At 38.7% G+C, this 14,765-nt stretch overlaps 1 protein-coding gene across 1 annotated transcript in view; it reads left to right on the top strand.

The window, feature by feature from the left end:
• The window catches only part of galnt14 (UDP-N-acetyl-alpha-D-galactosamine:polypeptide N-acetylgalactosaminyltransferase 14 (GalNAc-T14)), a 46,143-nt gene extending 32,270 nt beyond the window's left edge, over positions 1 to 13,873 (top strand). The window contains exons 9-16 of the mRNA XM_084433330.1: positions 1,841 to 1,944; positions 3,432 to 3,558; positions 5,482 to 5,574; positions 5,681 to 5,764; positions 6,364 to 6,508; positions 8,101 to 8,220; positions 8,603 to 8,918; positions 13,655 to 13,873. Coding sequence (XP_084289456.1) covers positions 1,841 to 1,944; positions 3,432 to 3,558; positions 5,482 to 5,574; positions 5,681 to 5,764; positions 6,364 to 6,508; positions 8,101 to 8,220; positions 8,603 to 8,761 — 832 coding nt within the window. The 3' untranslated portion in view covers positions 8,762 to 8,918; positions 13,655 to 13,873. The remainder of the gene's footprint in view (positions 1 to 1,840; positions 1,945 to 3,431; positions 3,559 to 5,481; positions 5,575 to 5,680; positions 5,765 to 6,363; positions 6,509 to 8,100; positions 8,221 to 8,602; positions 8,919 to 13,654) is intronic.
• The last annotated feature ends 892 nt before the right edge of the window (positions 13,874 to 14,765 follow it).

The following is a 14,765-nucleotide window of genomic DNA, read 5'->3' as shown; positions in this document are numbered from 1 at the left end:
ATTCATCATTTTTGATTGTTTAAACAAAGCAATATCAACCTTTAAATCCTGGTTGTTTTTCCTTCTCCTCAATTGTCTCTCTCTCTCCTCTTGTTGTGGTGTAATCCGCATTGTTCCTAGCTCTCTCAGAGGCTGTTGTAATGAAGGCTGTTAATAGCTCAGATAAGCAGGCAGTCAGGCTGAGAGAGGCTCAGATCCCGTCTGCTCCTGCGTGTGTTGTGCACCGGCCTGGGTTTCTCACAGCCCATCCGCCAGCAGATGCAGAAGAGATCGTGATATCTGAGTGACTGAGAGCTGTGTGTGTGTGTGTGTGTGTGTGTGTGGACACTGATGGGAAGTAGTGGTGTGTATATCAGGATGATATGTGAGAGGGAACACACAACCATGACCCTGACTGACAGCCAGTTGTTTTCTTGACTAGCAAGAGTTTGTGTACATTGTCATTTAAAAGTTTGTGGTCGGTACGATTTTTTTAAAATGTTTTTGAGAGAATTGTCTTATCCTCACTGGGGCTGTATTTATTTAATAAAAAAATACAGTAATATTATGAAATATTACAGTATAAAATAACTGTTTTCTATTTAATATATAAATATTATTCATATTATTCATATAAAATATTATTTATTCCTGTGATGGCAAAGCTGAATTTTCAACATCATTACTCCAGTCTTCAGTGTCACATGATCCTTCAGAAATCATTCTTATATGCTGATTTGGTGCTCAAGAAACATTTCTAATTATTATGTTGACAGTTGTGCTGCTTAATGTTTTTGTGGAAATATTTTTTTTCAGGATTCTTTTATGAATAGAAAAGTTCTAAAGAACAGCATTTTTTTAAAGAAAAATCTTTTGTAACATTATAAATGTGTTTACTGTCACTTATCATTCATTTAAGGTGTCCCTGCTGAATTAAAGGATTCATTTCTTTAAAAAAACAACAACAAAAACGTATTGACTCCAAACATTTGAATGCTAATGTATGTACAGGAAATTAATCCAAACACAGCAGTGGTGTGCAGTTAGCATCCAGAGTGGGTTTGGTGACACTTAAGGTAGATTTAAAGGTTATGTTCTTCTATGACCTTCCTATAACAGTTATTATTAGAGGTATTTGCTAAGGCATACTTGGGATCAATGTCTGTTTAAACTCATAAATGGTCCCACATGTTTGTGCTATGGATAACTCCAATCACGCCACTTGTTAAAGTCTGGCAGTGACGTATGCATTTCATTTATTTGCATACCTTTATTCTAGAAATAAATTTTGTTGAATTATTTAAAATTCATTCACACTCTCTCATCTTTACAACCCTTGACAGGTTTTTCTACTTTGCACTCATACACTGAGCCCAATTGTTGAAGCTTTTGGGCTTTGTTTCTGCCTACTAAAATAAGATGAGAATAGCTTTGTGAAAAGTAAATGAATCTGAAATGAAAGTACGTGAGTGGCCCCGAGGAGAGGCAGAGGAAACGATGTGTCCTATCACTTCACAATGAGAGATTATGGCTGATGCAATTCAAATGCTTCCGATAATACCGGAGCCACTTCCTCTAGTGTCCTTCCTTAGCACTTGAAGCAGCTCTCTGGGTACAGTGATTTTGAAGGGCAAGCTGAGCTTCATCAGGAGAATGAGAATGGGCCATACACCCCCACTTCAGTGACCTTTTATCCTCTTTTCTCGTTCCAAGACTTTTCACCCAAACCACATTCAAAAAGAAATGCTTTCTGACATCAATCCTGAGTGACAGCAGTATTTTAAGCAGTCACCTGGATTGAAGTGTTTAATGTCAAGAGAGACTTGATGTTTCACTCTTTTTTCACTCTTTCAACCCTCAGAACACCCATCATCGCAGGCGGACTTTTTGTGATTGACAGATCCTGGTTTAATCGCTTGGGAAAATATGACACAGCCATGGACATCTGGGGAGGGGAGAACTTTGGTGAGTTATTACAATGCATGAGAGCACCTGTCTGATGGCACATAAACCTTCAATCACTTTTCTTCCGTGATCGAGCACTGACGGAGGAAACTTAGGGCGTTTTCACACCTGAAAGTCCGCACCAAGGTCCGAACCAAAGTTCATGTTTTGATACATTTTATACATTTGGTAAGTTTTGGTTTGGTTTCACATTGCAATTATGCGAGCGCACTAAAGAACTTTACATGACATACTTGCGTCCTGTCGTCATCATCTATGTGGGCTGCATCTTGACATTGATTGGTTTGTAAAAGGACCTGCGTCTGACGTCAGCGTGTTGTCAATTCGGCGGGCAACTTTGACAAGAATGAATGAACAGACGCATATCGTTACCAATATACTGTTATTATTACGGCATTACTACCTGCAGCACCAACTATACTCGAGGCTTGTTCAAATTCGCCAAATGAACGTCCTCGTTGTGCGAACATTTTATCATTGCCGGCAGGAAAGGAGGAAAAGACTGCAAGCAATCCTGCGAAAACCGCCAGAACTTCCTGTAAATGGTCTGAAAGTCCGAACCATACAGAAAATGCTTTCACACTAGAAACGAACCAAACCTTTGTTCAGTTTGATCCGGACCGAGACTATCTCTTTTCGTCAGACCAAATTTCATCTGTTTGGCCCGGACCGTGGTCAGGGGGATGTTTCACACCTGTAATTTTAATTCAGATCAAACTGAAAAGTCTGAAAATCTGGACCAAACAAGATAGGTGTGAAAGGGTCCTTAGTGTTGTTGTCTTATCACAGAGAGGAAATGGCTCGCAATGACATTTGAACGTAGAAATAGCTTCTCTTGATCTCTGGAATCAATTTTCTCAAACCTTACCTACAGTATTTTGGTGCTTTTATTTAACTGCTAAGGGTTTTCTTTTCTTGACTTTGTAAAATCCTTAAGAGCAATGTACTGTGGGGAATTGGATGGTTCTCTGAGCTGAGTTAACCCATCATTAACCATGCATGTACTGTATGACAGAATTTTACTGGAGCTGTTGCAGTGCTGTTTTTTTTTTCTCAGATTCAAGTATACTACTGTGCTCATAATTGCAAATGAGTGTTGGGCAGTGGTATATTTAGACAGGAGATTTCAGCCCTATGATCTAATTCTTGCCATGAAAGTAAGACAAGGGAGTTTCCTGGAGGGCTACTGTTAATCACATAATGTCAGCAAGTTATTTTTCTCTACATGACATAATTTTATACTGTACATTTCTGCAATATGCGGTGTCAGGAGAGCCACCTATGAATGTACACTACTGTTTTTTTAAAAGAAATTCATAATTTTAAGCAAAGATGCATTAAATTGATCAAAAGCAGTAAAGACATTTTTATAAAAAAAATTTGTGTGTTTTACTGTATTTTTGGTTAAATAAATACAATCTTGGTGAGCATAATAGTGAGGTTTTTTTTTCACACTGTGATTGGTGTTTATTATATTGTCTTTGTAGAGATTTCTTTCAGAGTATGGATGTGTGGAGGAAGCTTGGAAATAATTCCCTGTAGCAGGGTCGGCCACGTATTCCGCAAGAAACATCCCTACATCTTCCCAGAGGGCAACGCCAACACATACATTAAGTAAGAGTCCTGAGCAGTGCACATACTTATAATCAGGGTTCGTACAAGGTGCTTAAAGTGCTTGAAGTACTTGAATTTGACTTTTTGAAATGTAAGTCCTGGAAAACCCTTGAAAACAGCCATATTTATGAAGAGGTACTTGAAAAGTGCTTGAATTATTGAAAGACAATATATATGAAATACATTTTTTCTATGAAACCATACTTTCATGCAAAATGAACGCTGCAGCCCATCTGATTAAGATATAAAGATATTTTGCATGACTACGAATGCTACGATATTGCTCATAAATATCCAAGTATATGATACAGCTTTCATTCATCAGCTCAATCATATAGTCATCGGGAAAAAATCAGTTTGAATAAAGGAAAGTGATATCTTTGTCATAGCATGGTTAATGTTGCCACAGTCATTGCATACTTTGCATGTGCTGCACTTTGTTTTATTGGTATATGTTTATTTATCTGTTTACCTTGTTTAGAATTTGAAAGATAATAAAGATATTGTTTTGAGTGATATCTATGATTGAAAACCAAAAAAGTAGAGCCTGAAAAGTCCTTGAAAGTCCTGGAATTTCATTATACAGTATCTGTACGATGTAGAATATTTAATTCCTTTTTAATAAAATAATAATCTGGCTGATAAAGGATGTAACATTTTTATTTACATTAGAAGACATGTTTTGTCCTTGGGGGGTTTTAACCTGTAAATTTGAATATGTTAATCTTTTTTTTTTTTTTTTATCTCTGTTGAATGTTTTCCTGTGTTATTTGTTGGATTTTTCTTGCCAAAGATAGAGATAATACTCCAACTTCTGCCTGGAAGAAAATCTGCTGTGTAAAATTTGTTTTATTTTATCACGTTTTGCCTCCGGGGAAAAACCTCAACATGAAACCGAATGAAATATTAAGAGCATAGCACAACATTCTTTCTGAATCTGAATTACTATGCAGTGTGCTCAGTCAACAAAATCTGTTTCCTCATATAGTTCAGAGGCTCTAATGAATAATTGCTGAAGGCATCAGCTGGCTTTCCTAGATACTCTTTAAAACCATGTCCTTTTACATCTGTTAGCTAAGTTATTTGTTAGATATGTAACAATCAGCCATGGTTTGTTTATGTGTAGATTTAGTTCATAGCCTGCAATAAAATGTCTTGACGAACTGAGACGTGCAAAATATTGTCAGTTTTCATACAGAAACAAATCGTTGATATTTATATTACACCTCCACTCCCTCTTAATATCATTTATACAGCTGTTGGCATCAATCATGCCACACTTTAAATAAATAAATAAAGTATTATAAAGTAAATAAATAAATTGTTTAAATAAAACGATCAACTACATAAAAGTAAATAAAATTTAAAGTATCTTGATTTCACAGTAACTGTATTACAGTAGGTGCTTTCTTAAAGTTCCTCTCAATAAACCCCTTAATATTACACTTAACCATGGAATTCATCCTGCTCTGCTTGTGCCATAGACATGAATGAGAGCTCAATTTGAGCGAATTGTGCGAGTTTTTTAAGTAAAAAATCTCACATACAGGGAGAGACATGAGCGATATCTAGGTATCAGAATATTGAGAGAGGTACAATCTTGTGACTTTCGCCAGTATGAACCACCCAGAAAACCCTTGCAGCTGCATAGCAATGTGCAAAAAAAAAAAGTCTGAATACCTTAGCAACTGCATAGCAATTACCTGACAAACATCCACAATACCCTAGCATGTGACTGAGTTTTCCACTCAGATTTTCTTCAGAATCTGTCTGTTCAATACCTGGCTGTACAGACAATATTTTTAGTAAATGTACTGATGAATTGGCAAGTCATCCTAATGATCTTCTTGAGGTTGAAGTGCGTATTTTAGAGGAAAGTGTTTAGCACACTTTGGTGTTCACATTCAATGCTCTTTGTTTCAGGAACACCAGAAGGACTGCTGAGGTTTGGATGGATGAGTTCAAACTGTTCTACTACTCAGCTCGACCGGCTGCTCGGGGGAAGTCCTATGGAGAGTGAGTGACTGATAGCATGTGTGTGTTTATGCGTGTATCTATAATGGGGAGGCATTAGGGAAAAGATTCATCTCTTATTCCGCTCATTCTCTTCCTCTCTTATCAGCATTCACGGCAGGCAGGAGCTCCGCAAGAGTCTCAGGTGCAAATCCTTCAAGTGGTATCTGGACAATGTCTACCCAGAGCTCAAGTGAGTCAGTGTGATGTGTGTATTTGAGTGTCTGCGGGTGGTGATGGATGATTGTAAAGGGCCATGTTATTATTTAGCATGGCAGTGTATGGCCTCTCTGTGTCTAAAGCTGGTTTGTTGTAGACTAGCTGCTGACCATCTGCTCTCATCTGTCTCGGGGGAAAGATTTTCCACCCACTATGGCAGATTTTACTTAGTTTTAGGTTGTTGTTGTTTTTTTCTTAAAAGACTATTGTTATTTGTGTTATTTTTATTAATTTGGCATATAAAAGTTGACAAAAGTCCAGGATACATTACCAGAGAGAAGTCTGTTGTTTTCACTGAAAGATCGAGTTATAATATTTTAATTAGCCTAAACATAACAAGATAAAAAAATAAAGTTATACATATACATGGATGAACCACATGCAGATCTACCACATGCATTTACAAAATTGATGGGTTGAATATTTATTTCATGCTGACTTTTTCATTTGATACCCATTGCTTTCTAGGAGAAACATGTAATATATTTAAAGAATATTATTCGTTTTTTTTTTTTTTCTCTATATGGGGTATTTATTATCATTACACTATTGTGTTTCTATCTCCAAATCCAGAGTTCCTGATGATTCTGATGCCAAGTCTGGTGTAATTCGGCAGAGACAGAACTGTCTAGAGTCTCGAATAGTTGAGGGACAGGATGTCCCAGTGCTCACACTCGCACCCTGCACCATCACCAAAGACGTACCAGCAGCTAACCAGGTACAAGACTCTGGCATAATATAAAAAAAGCATGCTTGAAGCATTAAATGAGCAGATTTATTTTTCCTTATCAATCATTGTTGGTACTGCCATTGCTGGAGGTATTCTATTCTATTAAGATCAGAAAAGGAGCAAAGGTAGTGTGTATTTTTACTCTCACGCCAGGAATCGGTGACATCTCACACAGTTAGGCTGCTACTCTGAGATGCTAGATTACATTAACTGCTATGCAACCAGGGGCATGTTGAAAGGGCAGCTTTTACAGCGGGGTAATGGGATTTAATTCAGGTCACATTTATGCACTGCTGTGTAATTATATTAAACAAAGAGGTGCCCTCTGGTCTTTGAGCAGCTAATCTGCCCTACTGTCACCCTTCATGGCTCCCTCACCTGCACATGAGCCTGGAAAAAAACAGCGTTGTGCGTCATTCAGAATTGAATCCATGAATGGCTATTAAAGTCTATTCAGCTCCTGAATTTTAATTGAGGCAGCAAACAGGATAGAGAACTGAATTTTGAATTGAAGGAAATAGTATTAAAGTACAATAAAATTCCATATTCATTAATCATAAACTATATATAGGGTATTTTAAAATGAACAACACATTTTTTAATAGTAATCAATGTTTCATAATTTATCATTTTATATTTTATTACATTTATAATTTGGTTAAACCAAAGCCTTGAACTAATAGCCATAAAGCCTTAGACTATCATTCTTCCCAGTCCCAGTTTATTCTCTAAATTATAAAGCCCAGACACGATGAGAGACAGTAGATGTGGTGTTCAGGCACCAAAAGTGATTTCAGCGCTCTTAAGTGTGTTCATAACACCACAAGAGCATGTTTCCCTGCTGCCTGCTGCGTGTGACCTTGTTAAGCGTCTGTAAGACTCACCAGATGGGAAGCGGTTCATCAGCATGGCTCACAAAAGCACATTTTCACACTGCCCTCGTGCGTCATTCTCTCTTCATGTCTCAGAACAGCAAATGAGACCACCTTCTCAGAGGAAAGCAAAAGTATCTGTTTTCTTCCAAGATCTCTCTCTCTGTTTACCGTTTAAGTGGAGGTGACAGATTAGAACAGACATTTTTAAATGAACAAGTCTGGGAATGCTCTAGCTTGTTTCCTAATCTAGTTTTCTAATAAACCTGGCATTGTATACTATGAATATTGTTAGCTCTATGTGACGAATTGCTTATTTTCCTCTATTGTTAAATCGCTTTGGATAAGAGTGTCTGCTAAATGCATGAATGTAAATGTAAATGCAAACCTATTAAAGATGGATTGTGAAGTAAACCCATGGTATTACTGTTAAGAATAGTAAAAACTACACTCATTTCAATTTTTTACATTCATCAAAAATTAGGATACTTGATTTAAAAACATAGAGGTTTAATGAGCTTCCAGTCCAATCTGTCACATAACATTTAAAACACCTGGAAGATCTTTTCTGTTAGTCTGTCTGTTTTCTGTAATGGCATGCAATCTATTGAAATCTGTGTAATTCTCTGGAAAGAAAATTGCTATTGCTTTTTCATTTCATTATATGTTGGTTCAGCATCAGAAAAGCCTGTGTTCTTTCCTGCACAGGAGTGGATCTACACCCACGGACAGCAAATCCGCCAGCAGCAGCACTGTCTGTCCGTCTCCACCACTTTCCCTGCCTCCCAGATCCTGCTCGTGCCGTGCAACATCAGCGATGGCAAGCAGGTACCCCCACTGCAGTAATTTCAGACGAGAGCACGGGAGACATCTGTGACAGACCATAAATCAGGCCGCACTTAGAAATCTCCCAGAGGAACCTACTGACATCAGCTCTATGAGTATCAGTCCCTGTGTTAGACAGCCTCTCAGGAGAGGCTTTACTCTCGGGCCGATGTCAGCGTTTCCACACGTCACATTTGTCATGTCAGTGTCAGGGACATGCAGCATACTGTAGCATCAGAAAACATTTTGTTTGTTGTGCAGGGAGGCGTACGTATAGATATGTGTGAAGTATGAATGTACACTAAACATTATATGCATGATATTTTATACTGTCTGCAGCAAATCTGTACTTATCCATGAGTTTATGTCTCCTGTGTTACTGCAGCGTTGGCAGAAATCTGGCACTCACCTGGAGCACCTGGCGTCTCGTTTCTGCGTGGACAGCGAGATGGCTCTGGACGGCATCGAGAGCAGTAAAATGCTGGTGATCAGCCCATGCGAACTGTCAGCGCACACTCAGAGATGGGAGATGCCTTTCTCGTGATCCTTCCTCCTTGGCCTCTCGTCACCTTTCAGAGCTCAGCTGGAGTCAAAGATGGATAGAGAGGCAGAGAGAGCGAGTGTGTACCTCCAGGAGGGGCTACATCTGTGTCCTGCTGTTCTGCTATGTTCACTCCCTTTGTCTCTTCGGCACACCCCAGGTATGGTGGGATTGCAGAACATCCTGACTTAATGAAATTACCTCATAACTGTCGCTACATTAATGCTATACTCTACATTAAGGGCTCGTCTGACAATGTTATTGTTTAAATGTTAACTCTTAAGCAAAAAAATTTGAGTCAGCTTTAAAGATAATCATGCAAATACTTAATGGTGAAGTATGTCATTTTCTAATGGCAAAATATTTTCTTCTATCCCAGCTTAATATGCAAAGTCAACTATAAGTTAGGTGCTTGTTGGCTGATTCCCCTGAAGACACTGTAAATATCAAAACTGTGTTGCCCAAAAGCATTGTTAACCTAAGTGGACTTTAGAAATTATTGGTGCTAATGTTCTTTATGATCTGTCAGGGTTGTGGTAAGGGATGAGTCAAAGACTCAATAATGCAAAAATGGGCATTTATTTGTTATAAAAAATAAAACAAAAACTATCCCAAGGAGGAAAACAGGACCGACTCGACGCAGGAAAACAACTCATGAGGGAACGTTCAACGGTTCAACGTCTCCATGTAAACAACAAAAACGCGAATCTCTGAAAATGATGAGGTCATGCACATGGGTATTATGTGTTGAGTCTATAGTGTTTCATCACCATTTAGTGGCCTGGCAGCAGAGTACAGGGTTTTTAGTCGTTTTTGCAGATCCGTGTGAATGGGGATTGTTTTGACAATGGTGTAGTCTGGACGCGGAAAACTTCTCTGTTTTAAGCATATCATTGTTGTGTAAACGTACTCTAAATATGGAACAAACAAGGCAGATAACTAGGGCTGGACCCGAATATTCGTTCGGTGGGTTGGTATTCGATTTGAAAATTTGACATTCGAATATTTTTTTGCACACCTGGCATCCCCCCCCCCCCCTTTTTTCTTTATTTAAATTTCGAGTTTTTTCTTTATTTAAATTTCGTTTTTCTTTATTTAAATTCGAAAAATATTAGACTACCTACCTTATTAAAAGTATTGCTTAAGTTAACAGACCTGTGTGTGTGTGTGTTACGTGCTAGTGTATTTACTTTGTGTTGTTCATGGGGAAGATGTGTTTAATATCACAAGTGCAGTGTCCGTTCTCGGAGCATATAAGCCCTGCCCGTGTGAGGTGCGCCGCTTCCTGCTCGCGTTGTTCTGTAGTTTATTAAAAGTTTATTAATTCTGAACGTTTTGCGTCTCGCGTGTCTATCTATTATTGCACCAAATGCGACACTGCACTCCCTTGTGAAGTCGATTGAATGAACGGTTCTCGAAATAATCAAAATGCAAACGGACAGACAGACACATAGAGAATACTGCCTTTATTAGAGAGAAGAATATGTTCAGCCCCCTCTCTCCGAAGCTTCGAATATTCGATGTTCATTACTACCGAAGCTTCGAAGTAGTGATGGCCGGTTCGTGAACGAATCGTTCTTTTGAACCGGTTCTTTTTAGTGAACTGGTCGAACCAGTACACTAAATCGGACTGAATCGTTCGAAACAGTTCGCGTCTTGCGTCAGCGCTGATCCACAAGTTAAGTTACTCACTTTCGGACATGCCTGAGTCCTGACAGTCCCTTCGACTCAAAATAAACCAATATCCCGGAGTAGGCATATATGTTACTCCAGTAAATCCAACAGTTCACTGAACTGAGACATGTTGTGCTGAGAGAAGTGATGAGCACGAGCAGATACTGAGCATGCGCGCACTACCGAACGTACAGGTACAGCGGTTCTCGGATCACCAGTACAGAACTGTGAACTGTTTCTTTCGGACGCGTTCGATACGGAGAACCGATGAGCTGATGAGCTGAGCATGCGTGCAATTTTTTCAGAGGGACGAAATGCATGTTTCTTAAGTATTTTATTGAACATCAATAAGTGTAACAAAATAAAACATGTTAGAAACATGTTTATCACATAGGCTACTGCCTTTTCACTGTATTATTTTAAAGATTGGAAACAATGAATGGATTATAAAACTAAACATTTATTATTATACTAAAACATTATTTTCAGGAACAGATAATTTAATTTCTAAGTAAGGTGATATACGTTTTTGACGTAGCCTAAACTCTTTCCAAGGTTTTAAAGGGTGCAAATGTTTATAATGTGTTAATCAAAACATAACGTATTAAACATACTGGAGACATGCATCGAGTTTTTAGTTTTGTCGACTGAATTAGCCTAGTAAGGTTTCAGTAGTTTTCAGCTCTCACACAGGCATGCTACGGTTCTCGAGTCAAGAACTGGTTGTTGCAGCAGTTCTCGGATCACCAGCACAGAACCGAGAACTGTTTCTTTCGGACATGTTCGATACGGAGAACCGATGAGCTGGAGAGACTGCGCATGCGTGATCGCACCGTCTCTGAACCGAACTTTCTTTTGGCCAACTGATGCTGTGTTTATATACTGTCTATGTGCTGTGCTGTTACATGAGCACGGGTGAACCAAGGACTTGAATGAGGGGCCGAATTCGGCGAAATGTAAGTTTATTTAATTGCAAATAAAATAAAAATGATGAAGACCAGTTTATTCACTTTAAGACATGTAAAACATCCGCGTTTGCGCATTGCCTTAGGCCTACTACAGGGTTCATTTTCAAAACGTAAATGTAAGAAACCTATCCAAAATGATTATGACGATGAGTACATTATTTAACTGAAGTTATGATTACAAATGCATTTATTTGAATGTATATTTATACGCCGGGATGATAGAATTGACGTCATTACGTGATGATGTAAAAGAACTGGTGAACCGTTTTTTTGAACCGGTTCATTGAAACGAACTGTCCGAAAGAACCGGTTCGCGGAAAAGAACCGGACTTCCCATCACTACTTCGAAGCTCAAAAAATGGTATTCGGACCAGCCCTACAGATAACGAGGGAGGACTGGTGGGGAAACTGAACCAATAATCAGGGCTGCGTTTAGCCCTGACAAAAATTTGTTAAACGTTTTTTAAACACCCTGTTCTGATGACACAAGAGTTGCAACAATGGCAGCTGAGAAGGCCATTCTTTGTGTTCTTTTTGAAGAATTTTCAGAGCCTGATGAAATCGGTATAAATACGTGTTTAATACTGCAAAATACGCTCAGTGTTACAGTCACTGCCCTTGCCGTCCAGAATAAAAGAGAACATCCCAATCGAGTGAATGGATTTGTGGAAACTGTGGTTCCTAATTATTGTGATCCAACATTTGCCTCGCATTTCAGGTGAAGGATAATCCGCTTCTTACCTCCGAGACTGTGCCATGATCTATATGACCTTATTATTTTTATTGTGAGTATTAGGCTTATATGCTATATTTTTACTATAAAACTCTTACAATAACCATGTCTTCTAATATCTTCAATTGTTGCGTATACAGAGCTGCAGCGGACACATTTGTAAACGACTTTACTTGGACCCATTGTGCGAGCTGTCTCTTTAATACCGCGTGGTTTATATTCATGTTGCTGCTGATTGGGCTGACATTTTTGACATACCCACCAAACAAGAGAAAACGTAACGAAACCCTGTTGCACACTGTTTCCAGGAAACATGTTTGTTCAACCCGGAAACCGTAGCAAAACGTTGCGCACCGGTTTGAGCTTGAACGTGCGTTACGTGCCCCAGGTAACAAGATGGGCAGGGTTAGACAATAGACAGGAGAGTACATGGCACAAGGAAACACACATGACAAGCCATGTGCTCACATCAAACATGACAAAAACACGAGCACATGGCCAGCAAACACAATCACAAGCCATGTGTTTAAAACAAAACAAGACAAGAACACACAACTGACATAAGTTTAGGCTGAAGTACAATAATTGCTTTAATGTCATAATTATGTTTAGTGGCAAAGAAATTACACATATCACCTTTAATCACTGTATTCTATGCTGGGGCAACAATACTTTTAAAAGTACACTTCCAAAAACATACTTCCATTAGAAAGTAATTGTTACATTTATTTATTTTTTATGTAAATAATGTATTGGTTACTATCTATCTAGCTTTGAGCTCTAACAATCAGTTGGCTGAGACTCCTCCTCTTCCAAAACGACAACGTTGCAGGGTTTTTCTGGCTTGCAGGTTTTTTTGTGTGGTTTTTTTTTTTTTTTTTTTTTTTGTGTGTGTGGTGTTTTTTGCTGTGTTTATCTTCCTGACAACTTGCAGTGTAGACAGCTTTGTTGATTATAATGGGGGTGGCCTAGTTTTGTTGCTTTGCGTTGTGCCACTCGCTTGCAGTGTAGACATTTTTTCTCATGCAATGGGCAAGCCTACTTGACTGCATTATGGGGAGACAGTTAAAAAGTAGTTTTGGTGTTGTTATATTATACATTCAAGAAGTATCACGTAACTTTACTCATTACATCCAAACCATAATCTTGATATGTAACGTGTTTGTTATATCCCTGATTATTCCAAATTAGTTTTTGGTACAAATGCAATCTTAGGTTGTAAAAAAAAATGTTTTATAGTTTAGTTTAGAAATTAAAATGTATTTAATTTTTTAAGTTAATTTAGAATTTAAATTAAGGCTGCACAAGATGCATTAAGGTTGCCTACAAAAATGCAACTTGATGCTTTTCTACCTTCGGATACTACCTAATCAGACAGTATAATGTTTTGGACAGCCTCAATTGAAAAAAAATTATGAACCTCATATTAAAGTTTGACATACATACATAGTAACCAGTCTAGCCTACCCAGTCTCTCGTGGCTGTACCTTGGCTGATCTTCTCTTCTGTCTTTCTTTCAAGGTTCCCCAGAGTGTCAATCATACTGATGCTCTCCAGAACAGAGTTTGGCAGCTGGACACACAAACTTGTGGGGCACTCACCGAGTGTGATACACGCTCACACTGGAGAACAACGCACAACCTTTTTATTTCTGTTTCGCTTGAATTTACCCCAATACGAAGCACTTGTGAGATACATCTTCTAGCACATCGATATACAATAAATACCCTATTTTTTATTAATGGCCTGCTGCTTGCATTTATTCCTGGTCATAAGTAAAGACTGATCCAAGTGTATTTAAGGTAGTTGCAAACATGATCATCAAAAATAGACAAATCCCAGACGGATTGCAGAGGCCATCTGCTTCACTTAGCATGTCAGCACAGCCTCATTAGTCCATAATGTAATGGCATAGCTGCTGCATGCAGTTGCAGAGAGCAAACTTCTGTTCTGCAAGCAAATGAGCTCAAGATGGTCAGGAGAGGTTTGTTCTCACAAGCTCTGTGTTTGCAGCTAGTAAGTGGAGAACTGAGACTGTTTGCCTGGAGGATCTAAATAAAGCACAGCCCCATCGCCACACATGCCCAGGCGACATGACGGGGAGGATCCAATTACCACTTCCTCAGTCTGTCCTCCTCTTCTCATTAGAAGGCTGAGCTCTGCAGGAGCCGGGAGAATACTGAGACTCAGACGTGGCACAGCTCACATGCCCTCATCGCTTGCTGTAGTCTAGTCTAACCCGGCAATTACATCCAATTAGGTTCTGCTGTTTCCTTACGTACAACTTCCTGATGCTTAAGATGCCTCCTGGTTTCACCACAGGTTTTTCACCACCAGCTTTGCAGAGTTTGTGCACTGAATTGTATGTACAAGTCTCCACATGCCTACTTTATTTCAGTAAGAATGAGTCATTATAAGGGAAGATCGAGATGAGAGGGGTGAGAGCAGAGATATTACTCTAGTCAATTGTCTATTTTTATGGAATCTCGGAATCCTGGCGGTTAAGAATGATGCGTCACAACAGAAGAGCTTCTTTATGATTTAAATCGTTATATCATAGAGGTTTCTTTCTTTCAACTACAAATTGCGTCAGCAGTGTGCGTCAGAAGTGTGTAATTTTCTCAATTTTAAA

Source organism: Rutilus rutilus, assembly GCF_951802725.1.
Source record: "Rutilus rutilus genome assembly, chromosome: 15".
Taxonomy (NCBI): Eukaryota; Metazoa; Chordata; class Actinopteri; order Cypriniformes; family Leuciscidae; genus Rutilus; species Rutilus rutilus.
This window is presented reverse-complemented; position numbering and strand designations above follow the sequence as displayed.